Genomic DNA, 27,994 nt, shown 5'->3' with positions numbered 1-27,994 from the left:
AAATGGTTGATGGACTCTGGGAGCATGATTCAGGTTAAATGAAACCTGTGTGAGAAACACTTTGGAAGAACCTGAACTCCCAGAGATGTAGAAAATTAACTCATACAGACAGCAGAGTGATATATAGGACAGAGCCTTGGATGGGTAAAAAATAGGATCACAGTGAAGCTTGTTTTTTGAGTTCCCTTTGTCCTGACTTATGGCATCTTGTGTAAATGCCCATAGAAGATAAGCTTTTTTTCCATCTATTAAGTGGGAATATATAATTGCCCTTCACTGTTATGAAGGTTATGTAATATTTCTAAAAATTTTTGAGCTTCTTAGATTCTATTAACAGAAGCTATGATAATAAAAATTATGAGTTTATATATAGAAAAAATATGTGAACTGTTTTATGACCAAGAATTTTTTAACACAAACAAGAATTGCAAGAACTGTAGGGTTAGGCAGCTTCAGAGTAAGTAAGAAAGTCCAAGTCTTCTAGGTAGAAATGATGGCCATGATAAATGAAGAAAATAATTTCTTTGGACCGAGATTAGTTTTGGATTAGGTGAGAAAGGGCTAGTTTAGCATGGTATGTTGGTTATCTATTGTAAAGCAAACTACTTCAAAACATGGTGGCTAATATAACAGCCATTTTACTTGCTCAGGATTCAGTATATTCTACTGGGTTAAGTAGGGATGATTCTTTGGCTGATTTGTCTTGGTATCATTCATTCAAATGGCTATAATCACTGGTAGTTCAACAGAGACTGGTTGTTCTTTTTTTTTTTTTTTTAAGATTTTATTTATTTATTCATGAGAAACACAGAGAGGCAGAGACAGAGGCAGAGGGAGAAGCAGGCTCCCTGCGGGAAGCCCAATGCAGGACTCAATACCAGGACCCCAGGATGATGACCTGAGCTGAAGGCAGACACTCAACCCCTGAGCTACCCAGGTATCCCCAAGAGACTGGTTATTCTGTGATGGTCTCATTCACATGAGTGATGTTGATATTGGTGCTGGCTTTTGTCTGGGTTTGTCGGCTTCAGGGAGACTACCCTGGGCTTCTTCACATAGCCATGCCACGGTTCCAAGGGGACAACCTTATTTTGTTAGTCAAAGCAAGTCACAAGGCCAGCCTAGATCTCAGGGGTGGGGAAGCAGATTCTTCTACCTGTTGATGGGATAAAGGAAAAGTCCCACTGCAAAGGGCTTTGGAGAATTATTATAGTCCTATTTGTGTGCAAACAATCTACTACACATGATGCAGGAAGGGCAAAGGATAGTTAGGTAAAATGGTTTACTAATAAATTTAAAATTTAAATAGAGTTATATCATGAAAAACTGGATAAGAAGACCCAAAATAGCCTAAGACCCAAATAGTGAAGACCACGAACCGTCTAAGTTTCTAAAAGTATATATGAATTTTTTTGAAATAGAAAAATATTAAAAAATAGAAAAATATGAAGAATTCTTATCTAGTGGCTTTTTGGTATAACTGATATGTGCTAGCTAGTACAACTCTCTGATATAAAAAGTAGAACTTGACAGGTCTTATTTAGGCAAGATAGCCAAGAAAAAAAGTAAAATGATTCTGGCACTCTTGGGTGTCCAGTTCATGTGTTCCTAGAGGTATAGAAGAAAGAAAACAAAAGAATATGCAGAAAGGAGAATTTTTTTAAAAAGTGAATTTCAAAAATAGTTATGAACTTAGAGATAAATATCAGTTTGATAGTATCTTTACATAATAGTCACCAAACATGATGAGGACTGCCATCTTCCTCCCCCTAGTTAAGCTTTTGTCACAAATTCCCACATTTCCCATCTGGATAAGTATTTGAAAAAGAAATCCAGGAATTACAGTTGGTGAGGATTCTGGGGAGATCGCAAGGTAAAATGGCTCACTCTCGTGCTATTTTCCATTCTACCCTGCCTCTCCTGACCCAGACCATTCCTGGAGCCAGCCCGAGCACTCAGTGCAGGTGAAACCCTGAACTGTGTGGAAGTTAAGGGTGAAAGACAACAGGTGGGGGCTTTCTTCTTGGACTGGGCTGGGCTGGTAATAAAGGCGGGCATCGATGGGTCATAGGAGAGGATCAGAATACATGGGTTACTATATAGAGCTTGATCTACAGGGGTCGAGGGACTCCTGGGAGGAAGATTGAAAATGTCGCTCACCCCATTGTATGTGTGTGACTCTCTCTCTGTGTGTGTGCGTGTGTGTGTGTGCGCGCGCGCGCGTTTCCCATAAGAGACCAAGGAGAAAATGAACACTTGAGCTGAGTCTTCCCTGTTTGGGAGGCTGGGAGAGTATAAGGAGACTGGAGCATAAAGTCCTTCCTCCTGGTGCCTTGGCAGGGCCCTGGATGCCACATGCATCCTCCAACAGTCAGACCTGAACCCCAGTGATGTGACAAAGAGAAATAATGCCATCACAGCCAAAGAGAGGATAGTTCACGAGGACAGATAGGACACAGGATTAATGCAATACAGCAGTAGCTGGAGACAGATGACAACCTGACAAAAAATAGTTAAGAGCACACAAGGGGATTTAAATGCAAGATAAGGGATCCCTGGGTGGCGCAGCGGTTTGGCGCCTGCCTTTGGCCCAGGGCGTGATCCTGGAGACCCGGGATCGAATCCCACATCGGGCTTCCAGTGCATGGAGCCTGCTTCTCCCTCTGCCTGTGTCTCTGCCTCTCTCTCTTTCTTTCTCTGTGACTATCATAAATAAATAAAAAAAAAATGCAAGATAAAATGACTTCCTAGAGATGAAATGCATGATTTTCCAATCAAGTGTTTTCAGTAAAATGAATTAAAGGAGGTGATGATCATTCCTGAGACTTGATTAGTAGCCTGGTCAGTCAAGTGGAAGAATCTAAAAGCACAGAGCCAGAAATGTAAAGGGATGGAAATCAAGAGAAAAGGGATCTAGGAAACATAACATGTGAGTAACAGGAAAGCCAAAAAGAGAAAAGGAATTGATGGAGGAAAGGCAATAATTAGATAAATATCAGAAGCAAATTTTCTGAGCTTAAAAGTCAGGACTTGAGTCTATAAATTCAAATGGCTCATCAAGCTCCAGCCAAGATTTATGAAAAAAGACATCCCAGTAGATACTGGGAAAGTGCTTTACTCCTAAGAATAAAAAGCAAAATCTTAGAAGCTTCCAGGCAGAGAGAACAAGTTATCTGCCATTACGAAGTATCAGACCAACCCCAGATTTTTCATGAATGACACAGGTAGAGTAACTTCTGTAGACCATGGAGACAAAAAAATCAGCAGCCCAAAAGCCACATACATACTCAAGCTGTTATCTCCCTGTCAGGGTATAAGAAATTTGCTGCTCTGTTAGAATCAGAGATTCCATCCCCCATTTTCTAACCTCTTTCTTGATACCCAAGAAAGAGTATCAAACAAAAAGCACCTAAACAAAAACTTCATCATAAACACCACAAGGTGAGGGGAGATGATAGCAGAGGGAATTTTTCTAAATTAATCAGTTAACTCAAGTGGGAAGGAAAGAATAAGTTAAAATGTAACAGTCTTAACATTAAATAAAAATGAACCAATTTTTTTCCCCATGAAACATTTGATACTAGACTGAGTTAATAAGCAAAACCCAGTTATCTGGTGTTTATAAAAAAACACTTGAAACAGTGATAGAAGGTGAATGCAAAAAGATGGACAAAGATCCCAGGCAAAGGCAGAGTCAGAAGAAAGGCATTATATAATACTTTTAAAAGGCGTAGTTAATGAGGGAGGTAAACAAACTTGTATATACAGAATAACATAGCCACTAAATCTGTAAAGCAAAAGTATTAGAAATGCAAATATAGTTATGAGATACTTTAATAAACATCTCTTGCTTGTCTCAACCTGTGTTAATCTATAGAACCCTAAGATGTAGAAATTGAATAAATAAAAAAAATTGGATTCAATGGATATGTGACTCCTTACATTCCTTCAATACAGAATGTTTGTTTTCTGGATCACTTACAAAACTTGATCATATATTTGACTACAAAGGAGACCTTAGCAAATTGAAAGGAGAAGGGATTTTTATAGATCCTGTTCTCTGATCATAACCCAGTAATATTAGAAATAAATAATAGAAGATAGCAAAAAGAACCTTTACTATTTGGAAACTTAAAAACATTCTTTACAACCTTAGCATCAAAGGAAAAAACAAAAGTCAATCTAGAAATCAATCAAAGGAGCACAATTTATTGCAAAAGCCGTGGAATACAGTGAAAGCTGTAGCTAGTGGAAATTTTACAGCCTTTAGATGTTTTCATTATTTAAGAATAAAGACAAAGTGTACTCTTATTATGAAGTGAGAAAAAGAGAATGACAAAACTAACATAAATTAGAAAGAAGAAATAATAAAGATAAAAGCCGAAGTTAATAATAATGTAAAGGACAAATACATACAATAGTTCTTTGAAACAACAAAATAGATACAAAGATTTATGTATTTGATTAAGAAATAGTAAAAAAAAAATTATGAGAGCAAACATGTAATCAGAGAGGCAGGAATGAATCAAAACAGACAACAGAGATAACTGTATTCAACGCTATGGCAACGAACTTGAAAAACTAGAAGAAATGGGTTATTTCCTTGCCAAAGATAAATGTCCAAATTTGGAAGAAAATAAAATTAGGATTGTATCTTATACTGTATGTAAAACTGAAAACAAGTTAAAAATAAAGCAAGACAAACTTTATAAGAAAATAACCGCACACATAATATTAGGAACAGTATTAATTCAGATTGGCGATCTAGAAGCTACAAGAGAAAGGATAAGCCTATGACTGTCCAAAGAGTAAGACATTCTGCTTTTCAAAAGATACTAAGCAAAGCCAGTAAATGCTAAAATTTGAGGGAGTGTGTGCAATACGGAGGACAGAGTTTGATATGTCTTGTAACAATGAACATTTACAAATTGACCAGAAAAGCCCATCAATCCAATAGAAAAATAAGCAAAAAAAGAAGAAGGTGGAGTTCAGAGAGGAGCAGATGCAGAAGGCTGACACATAAAAGGTAGTCAAACCCAAATCATGGTCTGACATTCCTCAGATGGGCAAATATATAGTCCGTGAACATCTATTGCTGTTGGGGGAAAAAAGTCCTTCTGTTACTCCTGGTCAAAGTCTGTGTTACACTCCTGTTGGAGAGCACTCTGGCAGCATATGTCAGGGGTAGGATCTGACTCAGGAGTTCCACTCCTTGTCTCCTACAGAAATAAAAACACCCATATGTAAGGGTGTGTATCGCAAGGTTGTGTCGTGCCGTAATGTTTGTTTTGGGAGGAATGGGGGTAAATGAGTGTTTGCTAGGAGAGGAATGGTTGGCTGTCTTACAGTATATCCAAATGGTGAAATATGTATTTATTAAATTGAGTTTAAGGCTCTTACTAGTTGAATTGAGAGCTTTTCTTGAGCCATTATTGGATGGGAAAAGCAAGATGCAGAAAAGTGGGTATTACATAGGAGTCAGAACACAATGGAAAAATTGTGCTTATATCTGTGTAATTATATGTAAGTGGAGAAATATGTGTACATGGAAATATATAGGGAAGAAACATACCAGGTAGTTAATATGTGTTACTGGGGGGAAGAGGGCAGCACTGAGGCTGGTTATGGGGAGGTGAAGAGGGGAAATTAACAAAATAAAAAAGAACACACACATGCTAGTAATAAACAATGATATTTATGATGTTTGCATATTTATTAAATTTAAACATGTATATGTGCATGTACATACACATGTAAATGAATTTTATAAGTATGTTTATTTAATCTTATTATTTACAATTTCTGTATAACTAAGGAGGCACCTAGATCTGAAAACATAAATTCTCAAATCAAATACAGCATGGTAATTGTGTTCAGGGCTCTTTCGGCTGTAAGTAAGAAGCAGAAATCCAACGAAAAAATTAACATAAGTGAAAAAAGGAATTTATTGGCTCATGGGAGCCATCATTCAGGTCAGTGGAGTTGTCATCAGGTGTCTGTCTTTTGCCTCTGTCTGTATCTCTGCTTTCTGCTTTCCTGTGTTTCTCTTTTTATTTTTAGCTTTATTCTCTTGTGTTCTCCCTCTTGAGGGCAAGACACTTCCTTGAAACATCTTTTTTCTGGTCATTGCTCCCTCCCTTGGCCCCTGCTGTGTTCCTTCTCCCCCTGGCTTCACCTAAAAAAGTCCTAGGGAAGAGCACTGACTCTGGTCCGGGTCCCTTGCCCACCCTGGCTACCCCCTGTGAGCAGGGCAATAGTGGAGTAGCACGATGGGCCAGACCTGGGTCACAAAGTCACACCTTTGGAGAGAAGGGAGGTACTGCGGGTGACAGTGCAAGCATGATCACAGGACTTGAGTGAGTGGGGAGCGCTTCCCCAGAGAAGTGGTGGCAGAAGGCAGACCAATTCAGTCTAAAGGAGGAAAAAAGATCCTAGAAACAACAGATGTCCAATGATGGGCTTTGCTTCAAATATAGGACCATGTTTGCATCTTTAATATCAAAGGAATTAAGTAGTAGAGCAAGTGGCTTTGAATCGAACAGTAAGTCCCATGCAGGGAAAGTAAACATTTGTCCAATATCATCAAGATTTATAATAGGTGATTATTTATGCACGTAGCCTTCCCCCGGATGATTTACAGAAGGATCGATGTCTATTAAGATTAATAAGGAATATCTACTTCATATATGTGAATATGTATTTTTCTAAGAAAAGAAACCCTTTTGTATTTTTCCTCAGCTTTACTGAAACATTATTGACTCACAACATTGTGTAAGTTGAAGGTGGACAACATTATATGATACCCATATATATTGCAAAATGTTTACCACAGTAACATTAGTAAGCACATCCGTCATCTCAGGTAATCCCATGCATTTATTTTTGAGGCAATTTGAATGTGCCAGATTCTTTCCCCTGTGCCTGCTGAGACGGTTGCTCTCATCAATGAATGCACCAGATGCACTCATCTTAGAGATTTTATCCATCTTAATATTGACTTACAGTAGTGCTTGGATATTTAGGTGATAAATAATTGACATTTCTATTTTGTGAAAAAAATAAATGCAATTACAGACCATAGAGGAAAAGATGATAAGCTGATCCAAAATACCTATTGACAGAAAAATCTGTGCTATAAAAAATGCCTAAAATATTTAGCCAGAGATGTCTTTTCCTTTCCCTCCCCTCCCCTTCTCTCCTCAACCCTCACTTTCCCTTCTCTTTTTGTTTTTAACTGTGATAGATAACACGTTTAAAATTTTTTACTGTGATAGGTAACACAGAAAACCGTATTGCCCAATGGTGTATCACACACCAAACACTCCTGAGTACCATCCAGGTCAGGAAGCAGAGCGCTGTCAGCCCTTCAGCCCATCAGCCCCAGCCCATCAGCCCCAGCCCATCAGCCCCAGCCCATCAGCATGTGTCTTCCCCAGACTGCTTGCTCCACCCCATCAAAGGCAGCAGCGATCCCAGCTTATATGTGAATAACTCCTTAGCTTTTCATCATAGTTTCACCACCTAAACTTGTATCCACACACCTTAGTTTTGCCTGTTTTTTGAATTTTCCAGAAATGGAATCCTAGAGTATGTCCTCTTTTGGGTCTTGCTTCCTTACTCTGCATCAGAATCATTGTCCAGCGCTTTTGTCCAGAGCAAAGGCAGGATGGGAACGCCTAGCTTTCAGAGAACCGAATAACTCTGACTCGTGGCAACCCTATGAAGTTATATATTTTAGGTTATTAATCAAGTCCTTTGAGGGACCTTTGAGTGACAGACAGATGAAGTATTTATTTTTTAAGAACTCGAGCAGTTGGTACCCCGCCTTCCCAAGAGGAACAATCACCATGCTGCTTTATGACATTTCTAGGAAGAAACACTTGTGCTGGCTGCATTTCCAGGGATGCACCAGAGCTCAAGGCTGTCAGCCAGTCCTGCCCCGAAGTGCCTTTCTCAGTGGCAGGACTTGAAGTATTTCAAGCTAGTGGAGCTGGTTTTTTAGAGTTAGTCTTAGAATTAAAGTAGGTATCTTTTTTTTTTTTTTTTTGAAGACATTTATTTTAGAGAGAGAGAAAGAGAGCATGGAGGGGGGCATGAAGAGAGCGTGGGCGGGAAAGGGCATGGAGAGGGAGAGAGAATTTCCAGCAGACTGCCTGCTGGGCCTATAGCCCGACTCAGAGCTCCATCCCATGACCCCGAGATCATAACCTGAGCAGAAATAGACTCAGATGCTTAACTAACTGAGCCACCCAGATACCCCAAAGTAGGTGTCTTTTTGATTGGATATGTGAACATCCAGTATTTTCTTTGCATGTTATGTGAACTTTTACGAATATGGACGTTATTATAATGTGTTATACATTATCTTAACATATTCAAAAGTCTGAAAGTGTGTTTCTGAGAAAAAGGAAAGCTTTGTTTCAAGTAATAGCTCAATATTGTCAAACAAGTGATTTTTTGTTCAAAGAACTATAAACTAGAAATTGTGGCTGGCCCAGTGTAGAATATTCCCGCTCCTCTTCTGATGGCTGGAAATCGGGTACAGAAAGTACTAATATGATGAGCTGATCATCAAATGTTGAATTTTCACATACACATAAGCCATTTGTTGGTGTTTTTAGATGCATATTCTAGCTTTCTATGCCTTCAGATATAATTTTGCTTCTTTATCTTCACTGAATATTTTACTCTCTTTTCCGGGTGTCTTTATGTCTGTCTGTTTACATACCGTCTCTTCCTTTTCCAAACACCTTCATATACATCAGTCCTCTCGATGGCAGTAGAGGGAATCACTGCTGTCAATTCTTTTCTTCCTGTCAGTTTCAGTACACCTGAAGAAATTAAGACTGAGTGGGAGGGTAGCTGCAAAGAGTACAGAACATGTTCCATTTAGATGGGTCTTTTTGGTCTGCATGTAGCAGCCAGGAGGCCTGATGAGTGGGAGCTGTCCAAGAAGTGGACCTGCAATAACCTGCCCAGGGCCAGAGCCCATTGTCTAAGGATGACAAGGACTGGGAATGGTGACTCCCCTCCTGGATAGATGTTCATCCACCAGGAGAATAAGAAGCCAGCTTTGTAGAATTGTGGGCAAGATACAGTTACATCTTGTGACCATATGGGCACATGTTTCATGAACAGGTTCAGGAGTAAAGAAAAATAAAGGGCACATAGAAGGGAAAGGCATAGAAGAGTTGGTGTCTGTGTCTGTATGTGTGTAAGAGTGAATATACAGAAATCGGCTTATGATAGTAGTTCTGAAATACATACATTCAAATACAATAACTTTTTTTTAAAATCCTATCTACGTGTTTTTGTTGACAAGAGAGATTCTATTTATTGATTGACCTCCTTTTCCCATCAAGAATGTCTTGCAGTTGATACCTATTATGCATTCTTATATTACATGAAGTCAATTAAAAAATTAGCTGAAGTGACAAAAAGGAAGGTATTATGTATTCACAGCCAACTACTCATAATTTCAAATATATTCAAGTTGAGCCACCCACCACCTCTTTCCTGTTAAGCAGGATGACCCATAGCAAAGTTAATTCCAGCATAGCTGTTCTCTACCTCTTAGAACTATTGTGGCAGCCTTACTACAGTGTGTGTGGGGGTGCTCAGAAATTCAAATACAGGGACACCTGAGTGGCTCAGTGGTTGAGCATCTACCTTCAGCTCAGGGCATGATCCTGGGGTCCTGGGATTGAGTCCCACAACGGGCTCCCTACAGGAAGCCTGCTTCTCCCTCTGCCTGTGTCTCTGCTTCTCTCTCTCTGTATCTCTCATGAATAAATAAATACAATCTTAAAAAAAAAAAAAAAAAAAAGAAACTCAAATACATGTTGACATTTCCCCAAGCAAAACATCATTTAAGACAAATCTATTACTAAAAAAGTCACCTATGTCAAAGCCATATACAGATGTTATGAGGATATCCCATACTGCTGCCCCCTTCATTGGTGCTAATAATTGGGAACTGACCATACACATGGAATCAACCCTGACCTTTTTGGCTAAAGCCAGTGACAAGCACCTGAGGGCCAGCAGGAAGTCCTGTGGGCTGTATTATGCTTTCTGTTCACTACAGAAAGAGTTTACATGATGTGAAGTTGGCGAGTAGGTAAACATGGAGTACTTCTTCCTGATAGCCACCTGCGCACAATTCTTCATGCTTGGGAATGTTACTATGCACGTGTTGTGTGTGTTTACTTCTCTTCATTGAGAGACTTGCTGTCAGGTGTCATTGGCTTCATTCTTCCTTGAGGAAATTTATCCTTGAGATTTTCCTTCTTTTGTGTATCCCTAGGCACTAGTAAGGGTATTTAGATAACTGGCATTTACACTATTGATAATCTGAATTAATCAGCCTATATTGAGTAGAATTTGATTACAAATTTATCTACTTCCAATACGTGTCCCGTTCTGTTTTCAAAGAGGCCAGAACTTCTACAGGTTTCATAGAGAAAAATCTCCTTATCTCATCATACTCCTTGATGGTGTGTGAGAATGTGTTTACACCAATAGGAGTCTTCATTCCTCCTGTACTATTGTATGTATAGCCTGAGAAAGCTAAGCACTTTCCTGTTTTGGGGCTCTAACCTTGAAACCTATTGCTTCTACCCACTGAAGCTCAGAACATTCCATGAAGTGCTCTGCAGTGAACTGTTCACTATATTAGAATCTCTTTTTTCCTTTGCAGACCTCTCATGTGGCCTTTGTAAATGTGGGTTTGCGACAGAGTGAATGTAGAAGCTGAAAATGCCTGGAAGATTCCTGGTTTCTGTTGCTACATGCCCTGCCTTTTTGCATCACCGCCTGATTCGGATGAGGTGATGTTCAGAGGGACGCCTTAATCGACACTGTTGTCAGCGAGTGGCCTCTAGCTAGAGGTAGTACGCACGGTTCAAGATGGCCAGTCAGCCTCCAGAAGACACAGCAGAGGCTCAGGTCTCTGACGAGCTCGAGTGTAAGATCTGTTATAATCGGTACAACCTGAAGCAGAGGAAACCCAAAGTGCTGGAGTGTTGTCATCGGGTTTGTGCCAAATGCCTCTACAAGATCATAGACTTTGGGGACTCCCCACAAGGCGTCATCGTCTGTCCTTTCTGCAGGTTCGAGACATGCCTGCCAGATGATGAAGTCAGCAGCCTGCCGGACGACAACAACATCCTGGTAAACTTGACTTGTGGAGGCAGAGGCAAGAAGTGCCTGCCAGAGAACCCTACTGAGCTGCTGCTGACTCCCAAGAGGCTGGCATCTCTCGTAAGTCCTTCACATGCTTCCTCCAACTGCCTGGTCATAACCATCATGGAGGTACAGCGAGAGAGCTCCCCATCTCTGAGCTCCACTCCTGTGGTAGAATTTTACAGGCCCGCAAGCTTCGACTCTGTTACCACTGTGTCACACAACTGGACTGTGTGGAATTGCACATCCCTGCTCTTTCAGACGTCTATCCGCGTGTTGGTTTGGCTGCTAGGTTTGCTCTACTTCAGCTCCTTACCCTTAGGCATCTACTTACTGGTGTCTAAGAAGGTCACCCTTGGGGTTGTCTTTGTCAGCCTCGTCCCTTCGAGCCTTGTTATTCTCATGGTGTATGGTTTTTGCCAGTGCGTTTGTCATGAATTTCTAGACTGTATGGCACCTTCTTCTTAATCAATATGCAGACTAAGAAATTTGACACACATTGCCATCTTTAAAGTTAGGTAATTTATCGTTTATTTATTTTATATTCTCTCTGATTAGTGTCTGTGATGTTAACAAGCCACTGGCCAAATGTTTGTGGTCTGTTTTCTATAAAAATTTTGACTCAGTTGGTTTTCCTGTGTGCTGGACATCAAAAATGTTCATTTCTACTTAGGTGTTAGAGACACAAAAATGTTTAAGGTAAGCCTTCATAAAGATCTTCTTGTGAGTCTTCCCACAGAAAGGGTGGGATTTCACTCAGCCCTGCTAGACAGACACCAGAGATGTAGTGTGTTAGGCAGTAGTTGGGGCTTTGTGGAACGTCAGGGATGAACTAACTCCTCTCTTAATCCTCGGGAATCTATGATGGATGGTGGACACGAGAGGAAAGCTGTTCCAAGACACATCCACTTGAAAAATGTGACTTCCCCCACCCCACGCCCCCTCCTATATTCCCCTCCAACACCCCTCCCGCATCCCCCTCCCACACAATTCTTCACACTCCTCCCATATCCTCCTCCCACCCCTCCCGCATCCCCCTTCCACAACCCCCTCACAGCCCTCCCACACCCCTCCATTTTTGATATTTCCTGGAGTCCTCTTCATGTGTTCTCAAGTTAATGCCACTGTCTGTGGTCTGCTGCTCCAGTGAGGTGCTTCTTCCCTCTGCACATACTCCTTCACCAAGAGGAAACCGCCTCCTGCCCTTGTGTGGTTTCCATTAAATACCCATTTTGCCACATTACTAGAGAGTGGAATTTGCATGGAAGCAAATGTCATGATAGAATATGGCCACCTGTCTTTGAAGCCATCTTCTCCATATTTATTTTCCTCTCTCCTCCATCTTCTCTGAAATTCTCACAGAGCAGTTACTGTTCACGGAAATAAATCTTGAGTCTTGCCCTGAAACATTTCAACTGAGTTTTGTTAACCACATTGTTCAACGAGCCCCACGCCTTACCCTGAATGCGGTTCCACTTCAGTTAGTTGTTGGAAGCACACGAGGATTCTTTCCCCCACTGTATTTCAGATTCTATGATGGACTTGTTTAACCTAATCCTATAACAGTTTGGGGTGAATTGTGGCCGTGGAAACCCAGAAACAATTATTGGGATGTTCTGGCTCGCCGTTTGAAGTATTTTTGCTGTACTGTACTGAGTTGGACCAAAACACAATGGTTTAGGCTTATGTGCAAAACGAGGTTGCAGTAAGCCAGAGAGAGAGATGGGCAAGAGACACACAGCGCCGATGCCTGCTGGAGAGGACCCTCCAGGGCAGTAAAATGCAGGTGCAGAGAGCAACGTGATGTGTTGCTGTGCCTCTTGCTTTAAAGTCCATTTTAGAATGGATTCATGTTCTTACATAATTTATTTCAAATAAAAGCATAAGCTATGTGACTTGAGTTAATGAACTTCTTTTCGTGATGCAGGGGAAGTTGAATGTATATATTTATGAGAAGAAATTGTTTAGCAGATTTTAGGTTTGAGGGAATAGAATGTCCACAGAAACTGGGCCAAAAAAAAAAAAAGCGTTTCAGTTTCTAAGACCCATTACTGACGATTAACATTAAAATATTTATTACTCTTAGGAAAGGGCAATACTAAGATGACTTCCACTTGTTTGTGATGAAACATTTGTTGTGTGACATGGTTGCAGTGGACCAGTTGGATTTCCTTATTCAGGAAGAATTGACACTTATTTTTAGATTAGTAGTTTGATTTTAATCGCGTAACTACTGACTTTGAGAATATATACACCCATGGTGAGTATGATGAGAAAGCATATGTGGGGTGTGGTCCAATGAATTTAAGCCCCAAGTTATAGATAAAGACATTTATAATTTCATAAAATCTAGGTTAGATAGCATTGTGAATGCAGTTTCCAAAAATCCATTGTACTTAGAGTAAACAAAATGTTTAGGAGGTGTTTTGTGATTTGGATTTATATATTTATAAGGTTTTTACAAAATGTTCATTTTGTCTGACATGTAACATCAAATAAATTGGTGAGTTATATGATGAGGTTTCTAGAAAGCTCTGGGTGTGGGTACTGTGTATTTTGCTTATTTGTATAATGTCTGCAGTGCTAAATTTGTGTTTCTTTGTAAATTGTGATTTTTTTTTTTTAGTTGCCAGTAAATTAATTTGTTTTTAAAGAGTTTTAAATGTAAGACAACAAAAAACTCTTAATGCTGTTGAATGAAAACAGGACAATGCTTCATTCACTATTTTATTCACTGTGATAATATTTTGTCCATTAAATTGTTATTGTTTCGATACCAGAAGTTTGATTTCTCTGACTCATTGGTTAAGATTCAGTTATTTCTTTGGACTTCTGTTAATATTAGCTAATTGGAAACCTGAGCTTTCAGAAACACCAATGAAGTACCTCTTTCACATGGATGAAGATTTCAGAACTTTCTGATCTAACTGGTGCCACCTCTGAAAGGCTTTACACTTAAAAAAACAAAACAGGGGAGGGAATTTGGGAAGATGAAAAAAAACCATTGTCTTTATCTTGATAAATACATTTTTTTTTGGTTTAAATTTGTTTGATTTATTTTCTAGAATCTGCCTAGCCATTCAGCAAAACAGTGTCCATCTTAGTTGGGGAATCACTAACCTTCTGTGATCTGGGCAAATTTTTATAATTACCTGATCTTTAAATATGACCGTTGTGAGGCAAAGCAGAAATCACTTGGAAGTATGTACTGGTTACATATTGATGATAATTAGTGAATTGGTACCACACATTAATCAAGAGTAATGGTTTTCATTCACTTCTGAAATCTTCACATAAATGAGCAAAGAATCTGGTTAAGGAAAGGCATTACCTGCACTAGTCATAACTTAGAGGAGTCATGCTTCCCTGCCGAGAGACCCACAAGTGATGAGCATGTGCCTGGTTGTAAACAGACACCCTGGCTTAGAAGAAATGCTCTAATATGTCATCCAGGTAGACACAGATGCCAAAGGAACCCTGTATTGATAGAGAAATTGATACCACAGTATAAGAGCCACCTCTGTGAGTTCTGGAGTTCAGGTGTGAAAAAGAGTTAACCTGAGTGTAATGAGGGCCAACTACAGTTCTCTGTGTTTCTACTTTTTTTTTGAGGCTTGTTCTGTTTTTCACTCCTCTTGGCAAAAAGCAGATACTTGCCTTAATTCCTTAGAAACACCGCAGAAAACCACATATTATTCCAGAGCTTTCTTTAAAACCAATAGGAGGCTTGGTGACAGGTAAGATCTCTTAAAAAGTTGCAGCATTGGCTCTTGAAGCTTGAGTTGGATGTATTTTCCACATCTCTGCCCATTAGATGTTTACTTCTCGGCCTCAAATGATTTATGAAGTCTCACTCTTCTGTAGGGAACTAGATGCTTAGTATTGGGTCTACCCTGACAGGTTTACTTTTGTGTGAAAGAGATTTTTTTTTTAAAAGAAATAGGTGGATAGTCGGATGTTAAATTTGTAAATTCCACGTGAGTCTGGAGGCAATACAGATTCAACTCAGTTGCTTATGTCATGTAAATTTTTGGTATAACCCAAATCTCAAGTACACTCAGTATACAGATATTTATGGTTTTTGACATGAAGGTGCTTTAAATTTAGGAATAAAAAAAAATCATAAATTATGCCCTGCACATTGTGTATACGATGTAGAGCTATGTGGTAATGTATTTTTAGAAGTGGTCGAAACTTGATTTAACAAAAACCTTCAATTACTTGGAACAATCACTCTACAAGCATCTTTTTTTCTACAAGCATTTTTAATTGGGCAGGAGTTTATTAGATTTGCACCACATTAACATTTTCCCTTCAAACTGAGACTGTGGGGATTTTATAAGAGGAGAACATGCTCTGACTTAGTAGGTCATTTCAGATCTTCGTTTTCCCATGAAATTCAGTGCTTTAGGTAAGAAAGCTTTTTTTTTTTCTTGTTATTGTTTTTCTTTTTCCCACCAGCATTCAGATCCATTTACCTCAGATCAGCAGTCTAGCCAGAAGACATACATTTGAGAGTCTTTGGTGTTCTAGCAGCAAACAGAAGCCAAGGAAGTAGAGAAGTGAAGAGCAGGAGAGAGGAGAGGGTCAAGGTTGAGCTCTGTGAAGTTCTAACTTTGATCAGTAGAGGAGCCAGCAAAGGGACTGCATTGGTATAGCCAGAGCCCCAGGAAAGAGAACAACAAACACTGGAGGATGTGTGCTCACAAAGGCCAAGAGGAAGCAGGTGGAATTAGGATGATTAGATGAATACAAGTGGAAGCAGATGAAGATTACTTTATTGAAAAAAAGGCTTATCAAGCTTTTCTCCTGAAGAAATAGTTCAGAGAATTGTGTAATTGTCACTGGTACGCTCACCACTTAGAGTCAGCACTTAACCTTTTGCCATATTTGTTTTTTCTCTCCCCCCAAAAATAAGAGACTTCCTCTAATTTGACTAAAATATCATTATTATATCTAAGACAATTGAAAAAACTTTCTAATTATTTAATATGCAGTCTCAATAAATTTTTCTATTCCCAAATATCTTTTATAGCTTGAAGCACAAAACACAAGGCAGGTGCTAATCAAGATTCATGTGTTGCATTTGGTTATTATGTATTTTGTTCTCTTTTATTCTGGAGCAGTTCCCCTGCTCTGTTTTCCCTGTGACATTGACTGCTTGAAGAAAGAAGGCCTGTTATCTTGAACAATATCTCACATTCTGGATGTTTTTTTTCCTCATGGTGGTGAGGAAATAGAATTTCTTCTTCTATCACTTGTATTTCCTGTAAACTGGAAGTTAGAGGATTTTTTTTTTTTTTGAAGATTTTATTTACTCATGAGAAACAGTGAGACAGAGACATAGGCAGAGGGGGAAGCAGGCTCCCCACTGGTAGCCTGATATGGGACTTGATCCCAGGACTCCAGGATCATGACCTGAGCTGAAGCAGACTCTCAACCACTGAGCCACCCAAGTATCCCAAAATTAGACGATTTTGATTGCATTCAGATTTGGGGCAAGAATTTTTCTAAATGGTGCTGCATACTTGGTATTGCATCACATGGGGGGCATGATTGAAAGTCCGCTCCACAATACGAAGTGCTGTTTCATCACTCACTTAAGGTGGTGACACCCAGGCATCTCATTTCCCCAGTCATCTGTGGGGGGATATTTGGGCACCATGCAAATGTCATCTTCCTTGATAATTTCTACCTGATGGTCCTTAGCAGGTCCTTAGCATCCAGTGATGATCCTTGCTTGAATTGGTTATTTCATTTCCCAAAGATTTGGAATGTGTTATTCTGTGAGAACTAACTTCTCTTTCCCTGGAGGATTTCAAGAGAGGGTGGTCCAGTTACATGTTGGCAGGAATGCTGTGGAGGACATAGACTCATAGGAGCCTATACCTGTCTAAAGCTTCAGTGAATCTTAGGGTTGTAATGCATCATTAGAGTCATTCAGTTATTGAATGAATAAACTGAAATGGATAACAATCTTTAATCAGTCTTGAGATACTTTCATTTAAAAAATTTTTGAAGATTTTGTGTACTTGAGAAAGAGAGCATGAGCAAGGGGAGGAGTAGAGTGAGAGGGTGAGGGAGGGAGAAAGAGTCTCAAGCAGACTCCTCTCTGAGTGCAGAGCCCAAAGTTGGGGTTGGCTCTCACAACTCTGAGATCATGAACTGAGCCAAGACGAAGATTTGGATGCTTAACTGACTGAGCCACCCAGGTGCCCCTCTCCTGAGATACTTTCTATAATCTTGGAGAAAAAAGAAACCCAAATCTTCTGTGAAGTAACATTTTGTGAAACTTGTAAATAATGTACTTGATGAGCCTCAAACCTTTGAAATACTACTTGGATATTTATCCACCAGAAACACATTATGACTCTCTGGCTTAAGTTACTTAATCAACTCTCGTTATTTCTAGTCATGTTGGGACTATTTATCATTTCCCTCAAGCCTCCAAATTCCTTTGCCTCAGTCTTTGTCAGATCTTCTTGAGCACTTCACTTCAGATAGCTCTATTCTCTTGTTTTTCTAGCAATTAGTGCACTCCTCAGTTTATCTTCAGAGTCCTCCTGTTTCACCACAATAACCACTTGTTTATTATCTGACCATCTTCACCCTTCTTAAAATCCTTTCCAGGCAGTGGATTCTCCATAAAGCTCACTGTATTTTCCTAGTTGTGATAATAGTCTAGAACTTTTCTGTATGCAACCTCCCATTTTTAGATTTTCCAGTCCCTTGAGTAGTAAGTGGGATGTGTGCAGAGCTTCTTTATTATGTCAGCTCACATAATAAATTCTGTAGTCTTTAGATATATTTTTAAAGTTTTTAATAAGCATTATTCTTAAAATGTATGCTGCGTGATTCTAAACTTAACATCTCCCCTTAATCCTTGCCAATACAATTCCAATTTGGTTGAGCCAGTCATAAATTACCCTGGCTAATAAATGTGTACTGGACTATACAGTAAGGTAATTCTGAGAGCTGGCTTCATCTCAAATTCCTTCTCTATACTTCAGAATAAATTAAGCTTTTTATTGTTCCATATCTATAGATAAGAAAACTTCTCTCCTAACATGGAATTTTAATTGGATTAAGAGGACACTTTAGCTATGAAATGTTATTTTTATGCTAAATTAACATCTCGAGTCAACAAATGAACATCTGTTTTTGTTATGTCCTGAGCCAAAACCTCCTGCACTCTTCCTTCTTTCTTATTTTCTTTGATTTCTTTAATGCCACTTATGGAAGAACCTAGTGCTCCTCATTGTCCCCCTCCTTCACACCTCCTCATGTGCGCATGTGCTTGTGGACACACACACTACACATCCCAAGTCTTCACATTTTACAAAACAGATTTGTAAAGGAGTACCACATTAGTCTTTTGCCTATTGGTAATTATCCATTTAGGAACCATTTCAAAATATTTTTGTGACCTCTAACAAACTACGTATCTGACTACTAGAATAATGGATTCAGCTGCTTGTCTTGGGGGTAATTATTTCCTCCTTTATAGCATTTCACCATTAATAAGCAACTGAGAACATCCCAAGCTACACGATGGACAGGTTGTTGACACTGCTTCCATTTAGTGTGGTTTTTTTCAAGATGTTCCAGCTAGAATGATGTATTTCTATGGTTAAATTTGTTGTTATTACAAGTTTTATCTTTGGTTACAGCTTTTAATATTATAGAACTATTTCCAGCCTATAATTTGAGAAACTCTAACCACCAGTTGAAAAGGAGCAAAATGTACTGTAATTTTGTGGGTTTTTCTGGTGTTGGAGTGGAGGGTAGAGTAAAATGGCACCAGAAGGCCAAAAATACTAACTTCTGTTCTTGGAGCCAAGGAGGAGGACCACACTGCCATTACTTAGTCCTCTTCCTTACCTATACCTTTCTGTTCCAAGTGGGAACTTGAACTTTGTCAGGTTTTTTGATCAAACACTTAGATTCATTATTTAACCCATAGCATTGACTACCTATTATGCATAGAATACAAATATTCCTTGACTCTTTGACAGAGTCCATGCATGTCATGCTTCAGTGAAAAAAATATAAAGACAATCACAGTATCTGGAAAGAGTATCATATTAAAGCAGGTCATTCCAAAATACATGACATGGAACATGTCCAAGTAGATGGCTCAAGAAGAGAGGGCTTCATGGCTGAGTATGTTTCAATAACTGTGCAAACTCTGGCTTCCTCTCAAAGATCCTCACTGAAGGCCTGTAAGATAGTTAAAGAAACCTATTTAGTGGTTTAGTCCAATGTTTTCTCTAACTTAAGAAACCATCAAACTTTTTCTCAAACATCTATTAATATTTCATGGAATTAGTGTTCTGTGGGGGCACATTTTATGAAATTTTCACTAGAGAATTGATAAAACAGTCATATGGAATCTGACTGCAGATGTAAATCACTGAACCAGTGTGTGAATTAAAAAGACAGTCGAGAAGAAAGTCACAATTTGGCAGTACATCCAAGTAGAATGCCAAAATGCAAAGGAGGAAAGGAACAGGCTTCCAGTAGCAGAGACAGTAAAATGTTGATAATACCACTTGTTTCCAAATTAAGCAATTTATATTCTTATCAGAGTTTTATGGGATGACACATTGAAGCTATGGCTCTATGCCCTGTGTCAGCATCAGTCTTTACATTACACTGGGAAAATATCTAAATATGTGCAGAAGGAAGTCTCCAGCAGAATTATGAACCACTGGCTATTTTTTGAGTCTATGAAACTTCCACAGTTAATTCTCAAAGAATGGAACCCAATGTTCCAAATTTTGAAAGACATGTACCAGATTTAAATTTTTGATCGTTGAATGTTAGGGCTGGGAAGATTTTAGACATCATAGTCCAACCGCCTTATTTTACAGACAGTAAAGCCTACACCCTGAAAAGCGATTGAAGGAGTCACATGACAAGTGCTGGAGCCAAGTTCCAAGCAAGATGTTTGAGATCCGAGTTTGCTTTTTTTTTTTAATATAGATTTTTTTAAAGATTTATTTATTTATTCATTCATGATAGAGAGAAGCAGAGACACAGGCAGAGGGAGAAGCAGGCTCCATGCCGGGAGCCCAACGTGGGACCCAATCCCGGGACTCCAGGATTGCACCCTGGGCCAAAGGCAGGCACCAAACTGCTGAGCCACCCAGGGATCCCCCCGAGTTTGCTTTTTATCCTCCACTTTCCAATAGTCAATACTGGTCAACTTATTTTTTCCATATGGACAACAAAATATGTAGCTGGACAGAGATTATTTTGTTCCTAGAAGTTATATCTCGCTGCAAAAATTTGTAATGAAGATATGAGATGATCATCAGAATCATTCAACATCCTTCTTTGTTCTGGAGAAGAAAGATCAAACCAGTGGAGTGAGTATGGCCAACTTATCCATAAAACAAATACTGAGAGCTTTATCACACAGAAGCAGGTAGCTGTGATTCTTAGGAAAAGGAAGAGGGTATTAAGGTAAGAGGTCCATACCTCTTTATGTGTGATAAATCATCAGGATCTGCAAGCTCTCACATTGATCTTTTCTTTCCTTATTCTTTAGGAAAAAATATTTTTCTGTTAAGGAAAAAAAATGACATGTATTCAAGCATGGTAAAGCAAGGGAAGCCACGAGGTGGGTGAAGGACCCACTGAATGGGGTCTTGTACTGGGGGGAAGACATTGGACTCAACCCTGGCTACACGAAGACAAGAGGGGATTTATATCCAAGGAGTAGGATGGTGGTCAGACGATAGAAAATTACTAAGAGGAGACTTCAGGGGTAAGGGGGATTCTTGTTGGGCCCATTCAAAATAATTCTTGCTGAAGGTAGACCAGAGTAATAAGATATTAAGGCTGGTCAGACACCAAGGGTAGGGCAGCCCCGGTGGCTCACTGGTTTAGCGCCGCCTTGAGCCCAGGGCGTGATCCTGGAGACCCAGGATCGAGTCCCACGTTGGGCTCCCTGTGTGGAGTCTGCTTCTCCCTCTGCCTGTGTCTCTGCCTCTCTCTCTCTATGTCTCTCATTAATAAATGAGTAAAATCTTAAAAAAAAAAAAAAAAAGACACCAAGGGTAGGTGATTTCTCTTGCTCAAAATGGATTCTACAAAGACTCCATTCCTCATTGGGATGAGAGGAAATCCCAAGTGAGGCAGAATTGAACAGATGGCTCAGAGGAGCCTGATTAAAGATAGGCCATGGAGGGGTGCGTGGGTGGCTCAGTCGGTTAGGTGTCTGCCTTCATTCAGCTCAGGTCATGATCCCAGGGTCCTGGGATCGAGCCCTGCATCAGGATCTCTGCTCAGTGGGAAGCCTGCTTCTCCCTCTTCCTCTGCCCCTTTCCCTGCTTATGCACTCTCTCTCTCAAATAAAATCTGAAAAAAAAAAAAAGAAGAAGATAGGCCATGGAGACAGTCTTTGTAAATATGCACCACCCTCATTTCCACCCTTACCTGGAAGTTCCAATAGTTTTTGAGGTATGGTGTAGAAGGATGCTCTATAGTCTGACATCCTCAGTATCTGGACTCATTCTCACATCCAGGGAGATGCTCTTCTGGTGCCCCGGTCCTGCAGTGCCTGGGCCTCAACTCCCATGATTGGTTCTCTTCCCCCTGCCCTATCCCCAACGTCCTCACCACCCATCATCCTGTAGCTCACATCAAATTGTGCACAATTGGCTTTTACCACTATAACTGTAATGAAACTGTTATCTCGAAAGGACTGATAACTTTTTTAAAAAGTAACATTTTTATTGAAGGTAAACATGTTCATGCTATCAAAAGCTAAATGTATAAGGTCATATAATGAGAAACAGGTGCCCCTGACCTATCTGTCCTGGTCCTCAATGTGCAATCTCTAAAATCTGTCTTAAATCTTTACTTGCATATTTCTGAAAATTGTGCTTATATAATAATCCCTTATTTTTTTCAATTTTACTCATTATTTTCTGTTGTGGAAAGTGAGGATTTCCATTTTTATTGTCTGCCTTCCACCACACACTAAACACACACACACACACTCTTTCACTCTTTACATCTCAGTGTAGTTCTATCACAAGTCTTGGTAAAATAAATATTCAGTGCTTAGATTGTGAATGACTGTAGTATTATAGCTGAAGTTCTAGTATTGTGAATACATTTTTTAAACAGCTTTTCTTGCAGTATAAATGATATACAAAAAAACCTGGGACATATTTAATGTATGCAATTTGATGAGGTTGGAGATGTGGCTATACCTGTGAAAACCATCCCCACACTCCAGGTAACCAGCATGTCAGTCACCTCCATACTTGAATGGAGGTGAATCTATTCATAACGATACTGAACTGTAAGCTATGGGCCCCATGTCTAGCACTTATTCATCCTGTATGAATTCATCCTCATAAGAGAGGAACTTTATGCCCATTGAACACCAACTCCCTGTTTCCTCCACCCCTCAGACCCTGTCAACCACCACCATTTTCTTTCTTATTTTAATTTTCTTATTTCAATTTTCCTTGAGTTAGTTGCTTCATTTAAAAATTTACGTCAATTTCTCTGAACTTACAACTGAATCATCCGGAGAGTCTCTGACTCAGAAAAGACCTTTCCTTCCCATCAAACATGGCGGGTAATCTGCCAATTTGCCCTCCTGGAGCCCTTCATTGTTTCCATGCAATCTGGATGGGTTGTTTTCTGCCCAGCTGGCCTACAGGGACTTTCTTTCATCCAGGGAATTCTCTCTTTCTGAATTGCATGCCATCTTTTTCTTGGTTTATTTATTTTGGGGGGTGGGGGAGCACATTCTCCAGCAGCTTGCAGGAGGAAAAAAAGAGGCTTAAGAGGTAAAAATCTCAAGACCTTGTGTGTTTGAAAATATCTTTATTCTAGCCATAGGCTTAATTCACAACTTGTTTGGAAATCATTTTTCTCTCAAAATAAAGTAAGATAAAAACAGAAAGAGAGAGGCAAACCACAAGAGACTATAGTTAAGAGAACAAACTCTATAGTTAAGAGGGTTGCTGGAGGGGAGGTGAATGGAGGATGGACTAGTTGGGGGATGGGCATGAAGGACAACACCTGTTGGGATGAGCGCTGGGTGTTGTATATAAGTGATGAATCATTGAATGCTACTCTTGAAACCAATACTACACTATATGTTAACTAACTTGAATTTAAATTAAAAAGAAAGAAAGAAAGAAAGAAAGAAAGAAAGAAAGAAAGAAAGAGAAAGAAAGAAAGAAAAAGAAAGAAAGAAAGAAAGAAAGAAAGAAAGAAAGAAAGAAAGAAAGAAAGAAAGAAAGAAAAAGAAAGAACTCATTCTTCCTCATTGCTTCTGCTCCTTGCAATCCCCAGTTTGCTGTGGAGAAGTTCTATAGCATTCTAATCTTTGAGTCTTTGTGATCTTTATTTCTTTTTTTTTAAATATATATTTTTTAATTTTTATTTATTTATGATAGTCACAGAGAGAGAGAGAGAGAGAGAGAGGCATAGACACAGGCAGATGGAGAAGCAGGCTCCATGCACCGGGAGCCCGATGTGGGATTCGATCCCAGGCCTCCAGGATCGCGCCCTGGGCTAAAGGCAGGCGCTAAACCGCTGCGCCACCCAGGGATCCCATGATCTTTATTTCTGTTGTGGAAACTGTTAGGATCTTCTTTTAGTCCACATTGTTCTGAAATTTCACAGTGAACGACTATTACACAGCTTCTTTCCGTATATTATGCTGGGTGTTCAGTAGGCCCTTTCCATATGGAAATTCATTTCTTTGGTTCTAGAAATGCTCTTGAATGGTTTTTAATATAATATCCTCCCCTGCATTTTATGTCTTCTGGTTTCTAGAACTCCTGTGGGATCTTGGCAGATCTTCTGATTTTCTTATTCTTTCTCTCCTGTTTCTCATCTCTTTCCCTTTTTGATCCGTTTTCTGAGAATTGTCCTCAATTTTATCTATCAACTTTTCTGCTTAATTTTATAGTATCTGCCATCATTTTAAATTTCGTAGAGTGCTTTCTTGTTCTCTGAATGTTTTTTTGTTTTTTTTTTTTTAAATAATATTCTCTTCTCACTTCATGAGCACAGGATCTTCTCTTACTTTAGTGAGAATCTTAATTCTAGAGTTTCTATGTATTCCTTTACTCCCTGCATTGTCTGTTTCTTTCAAGTTGATTTCGTCAGTTTATTCTGGGCTCTGTCTTTCATGGAGAACCACCTCTCAACTATCTGATCCTTGTCTGTCTTTTCGGTTTAGTGGAGGAGCTCCATAAGGCAGTTGGAAATCTGTCTGCATGGCTGGGCTTTTGTCAACTGACAGGCCTCAGGGGAAGGTCCTCTTGTTTTACTGGCTGACATTCAGTTGTTACTCCCTGAGGGTCTTTTACGTTAATGAGTTTTCTCCTCAGAGAACCATCCTGGTTGCCGGTGATTTGGAAGCTAAGCTAGGGGAGGAGGGTGTCAGACTCCCTTTTCAATATAGAACCTGTCATTTAATACTTCTGTTTTCAGTAGGACTCCCCACTGCTGCCCTCAGTGGGGAGGCCTCAGGACAGGCCCTCTCTGATGCAATCCTTCGAAAAAGTGAGCTTCTTCTGGCTTTTAGTGGGCCACAGGAAGAGACAAGAGGATCCAGGAGGGTAATTTCCTCTTTGCCAATGCTCAACCATGCTGTACCCCCATCCTACAGGTAGCTGGTACCTCTAATTCTTGAGCCATTCCAAGCTTCTGTTAAACTTGCTTCTTTCTGACATTCATTCTTCTCCCTGTTGCCTCTGCCACTTGGTCCTATTGCAGGATTAAGGGCAACTTCCGGTAAAATGTATGCTCATTGTGATGAAGTTTTGGAATATAGGTGAGGTCCAGAGACTACGACCAAGAAAGAATTCTTGAGATGTCTTTGGTGCAAAATGGTGGTTTTATTAAAGCCCAGGGACAGGACCCATGGGCTGGAAGAGCTGCTGCCCCAGAGCTGTGAGGGGTGGTTGATTATATCCCTGCGAGTTGGGAGGGGTTTGAGGATAGCGCACTCTATAAGGAATTTTGGAAGCAAGTTTTCAGGGACCTTGAGGCTGGTGGCTATTGTTGGGAAAAGGTCACTTATTACCATCTAATAAAACCTGAGTCATGAGACCCTTCAAATGTATATTGGTGGGCCATGTGCTTGGAGGATGATTGTCAGCATGTATCTTGGGGGTTTAGAGATAAAGGACATTTCTAAAGGAATTTTTATATGCTAAAGTAGACTTACAGGATCCTGGGGGTTGAGCTAAGATTGCCTTCTGCCCTTAGCAGAGTATGAACATTGAGGCAGTTGAATCCAGAGAGGAATTTCCCTCTGCCTGTTTCAAGGACTTGTCAATGTGCTGCCCCAAGCTAGTGCTTTGTCCTCAGCTAGCCCTGTGTTCCCCCACCAACTGTATTTATTAGCTGGGGTGATTCCAAATGAGCTCCCATGGGTTCTAGAAACTTTAGAACTTTCTCTTACAATGTGGTCGAAGTGTATACGCAACACCATGAGGGTTAAAACAGTTCAAAAACACACGCAGTGCCATGGAATGATTCCACCTGAAGCTCGTGTGGGTTCACTTGGAGTTCAGAATCACAAAAGACACACACATCTTCGCTAGCAATCTCACCAAAGAGAAAGATTCTTTATCAGTGGGTGTTGCTGTCTCTATATTAGAACACGGAAAATGTGCAGGACAGCCTGGCAGGGTTTTTTTTAAGCCTACTCTTTCTTGTATTTAATAAAGAGAAGGAAAAATGATTGCTGGTTTAGAAATTATTTTTAATAAAATTTGAATAGCTCTGAGCAGAAATCATTTTCTTTTTTAACTTCAGTCTAATAAACATGCTACAGCCCTAAGCCCTAAGGGTATAAAATAACTCTCTGGCAGAAATGAGACATAACACTTGCCATGATTAATGACCTCATAATCTGAAAATCTCAGATCATCAAAGCCAGTATTTTTCTTTTAAAAGGTTCACCGTGGCCAAGTTATTCGTCAAAATCTATTTTGCATGATGCTGACATTGTTCTAATATAAAATCCAGACATAATTAAGCATTTGTCAGGCATCATTTGTTTTCAATCATGCAGGTAAATGTGAGACTGGAGTCTGTTGTCTGTAAAAGTATCTGACATTGATGCTGACCCCAGCCAACTCTTGCTTCACATTGGGTTGTAGAATTATAACGTGCTCTGCGTTATATAGAGTACTAAAAGTGAAGTGATGTACTCTGTTGAGCCATAAAGTTGTTTCCTGCACTTTTTAAGTTACTTTGTGCTTGTGAATTAAGGGCCCTATGGAATCTGGGGCCCCGTTACCTCCTCCTGTAGCATACATTTCTGGAAACCCTACAATGACAGTCATGTCTGGGATTTACTGAGCACACACCACATGCCACACTCTGGGTGAACTGCCTTCAGCACATTATTTCAGCCAGTTGTCACAGCAACTCCATTATCCCCATCTAGCAGCTAACTGCAGGCAGCTACTATGTGAAAAATAAAAGTTCTCTCTTTCCAAACTCAGGTCTACTCTCTAGAAGTATTCCCTTTTAAGTATAAGGTAAGCACTACCTTACATAGTGCTTGATTGCCTTCTCTGAGAGGGCAAGTAGTTAACTCACATTATGTTTCATTTAATCTCTCTCCAGTTTTCTTGGTTATGCTTTTTGTGATATTTCTGTTGATTATGTTAATACTTTAAATTGTGCATTTCAACTCCCAACCTTATTTCTCTATGACTGGCTGACTTCCGGTTCTTAGACCCTAGCTTTTTGTTGATTTGGGATGGAGACTCTGAGAGAGGCCTATTGCTGTGCTTCCAAACAGCATTAAGTGAAGAAAATCAAGAGTCGCACACTCTACTGCCTAAGCCATGCAAGCTTCCCTCCTCCTTACCGTTTTCTTAACATTTTTTTCCTCCAGCTTACTTTATTGTAAGAATACAGTGTAAAAATATGTGTTGCGGCACCTGGGTAGGTCAGTCAGTTAAGGGTATGACTTTTGGATTTCGGCTCATGTCATGATTTCAGGGTGGTGAGTTCAAGCCCCAAGTCAGTCTCTGCACTCAGCAGGGAATCTGCTTGAGATTCTCTTTCCCTCTCCCTCTCCCTCTGCCCCTCCACCAGCTCATGCTCTCTCTCTCTTAAATAAAGAGGTAAATAAAATCTTCAAAATATGTGTTAATTGGCTGTTTATATTATTGGTAGGACTTATGGACACTAGTAGGCTGTTAGTAGTTAAGTTTTGGGGAAGTCAAAAGCTATATGCAGATTTTAGTTGGTGGAGGGGATTGGTGTGTGTAGGTCATTTGTAGTGTTAAGGAGACCTTGAGAGTTCTAAGAGTTTTAGCTATTTTGTACAATGTCCTTCAACTGGGATTTGTCTGACCTTTTCCTCATGATTAGACTTGGGGTTACGGGCATTTGTGTGGAAGACCATGGAGAGACATGTATATCAGTATCAGAATTGTTAATCCATATCCCCATGGGATACAACTTTATCAATTAACCACGTACCTTGCTTTTACACAGTACCTTTTGCTTTATTCTTTCCTTTTCTAAAACATTTATTTATTTATTTATTTGAGAGAGAGAGAGAGAGAATGAGTGAGCAAAGCAGGGAGAGGGGCAGAGAGAGAGGGGGGAAATCCTCAAGCAGAGGGAGTCTGACGTGGGGCTCTGTCTAAGAATTTAGACTCTAAGATCATGACCTGAACAGAAATCAAGAGTCGGCAGCTTAACCAACTAAACCACCCAGGTGCCCCCTTTTGCTTTATTCTTACTGATTCTGTTTCCTAAGTGTCTTATGTCACCACCTTTCTCTCCACCACCTCCT

At 39.8% G+C, this 27,994-nt stretch overlaps 1 protein-coding gene across 6 annotated transcripts in view; it reads left to right on the top strand.

The window, feature by feature from the left end:
- Positions 1-13,233, top strand: part of RNF182 (ring finger protein 182) — a 62,921-nt gene extending 49,688 nt beyond the window's left edge. For all 6 annotated transcript variants that reach the window (XM_072814287.1, XM_072814290.1, XM_072814288.1 and 3 more), the window contains one exon: positions 10,700-13,233. In XM_072814287.1, coding sequence (XP_072670388.1) covers positions 10,909-11,652 — 744 coding nt within the window. In that variant the 5' untranslated portion in view covers positions 10,700-10,908 and the 3' untranslated portion in view covers positions 11,653-13,233. The remainder of the gene's footprint in view (positions 1-10,699) is intronic.
- The last annotated feature ends 14,761 nt before the right edge of the window (positions 13,234-27,994 follow it).

Source organism: Canis lupus, chromosome 37 (assembly GCF_048164855.1).
Source record: "Canis lupus baileyi chromosome 37, mCanLup2.hap1, whole genome shotgun sequence".
Taxonomy (NCBI): Eukaryota; Metazoa; Chordata; class Mammalia; order Carnivora; family Canidae; genus Canis; species Canis lupus.
Note: the sequence above shows the minus strand (reverse complement) of the source record. Positions and strands in the feature narration are given on the sequence as shown.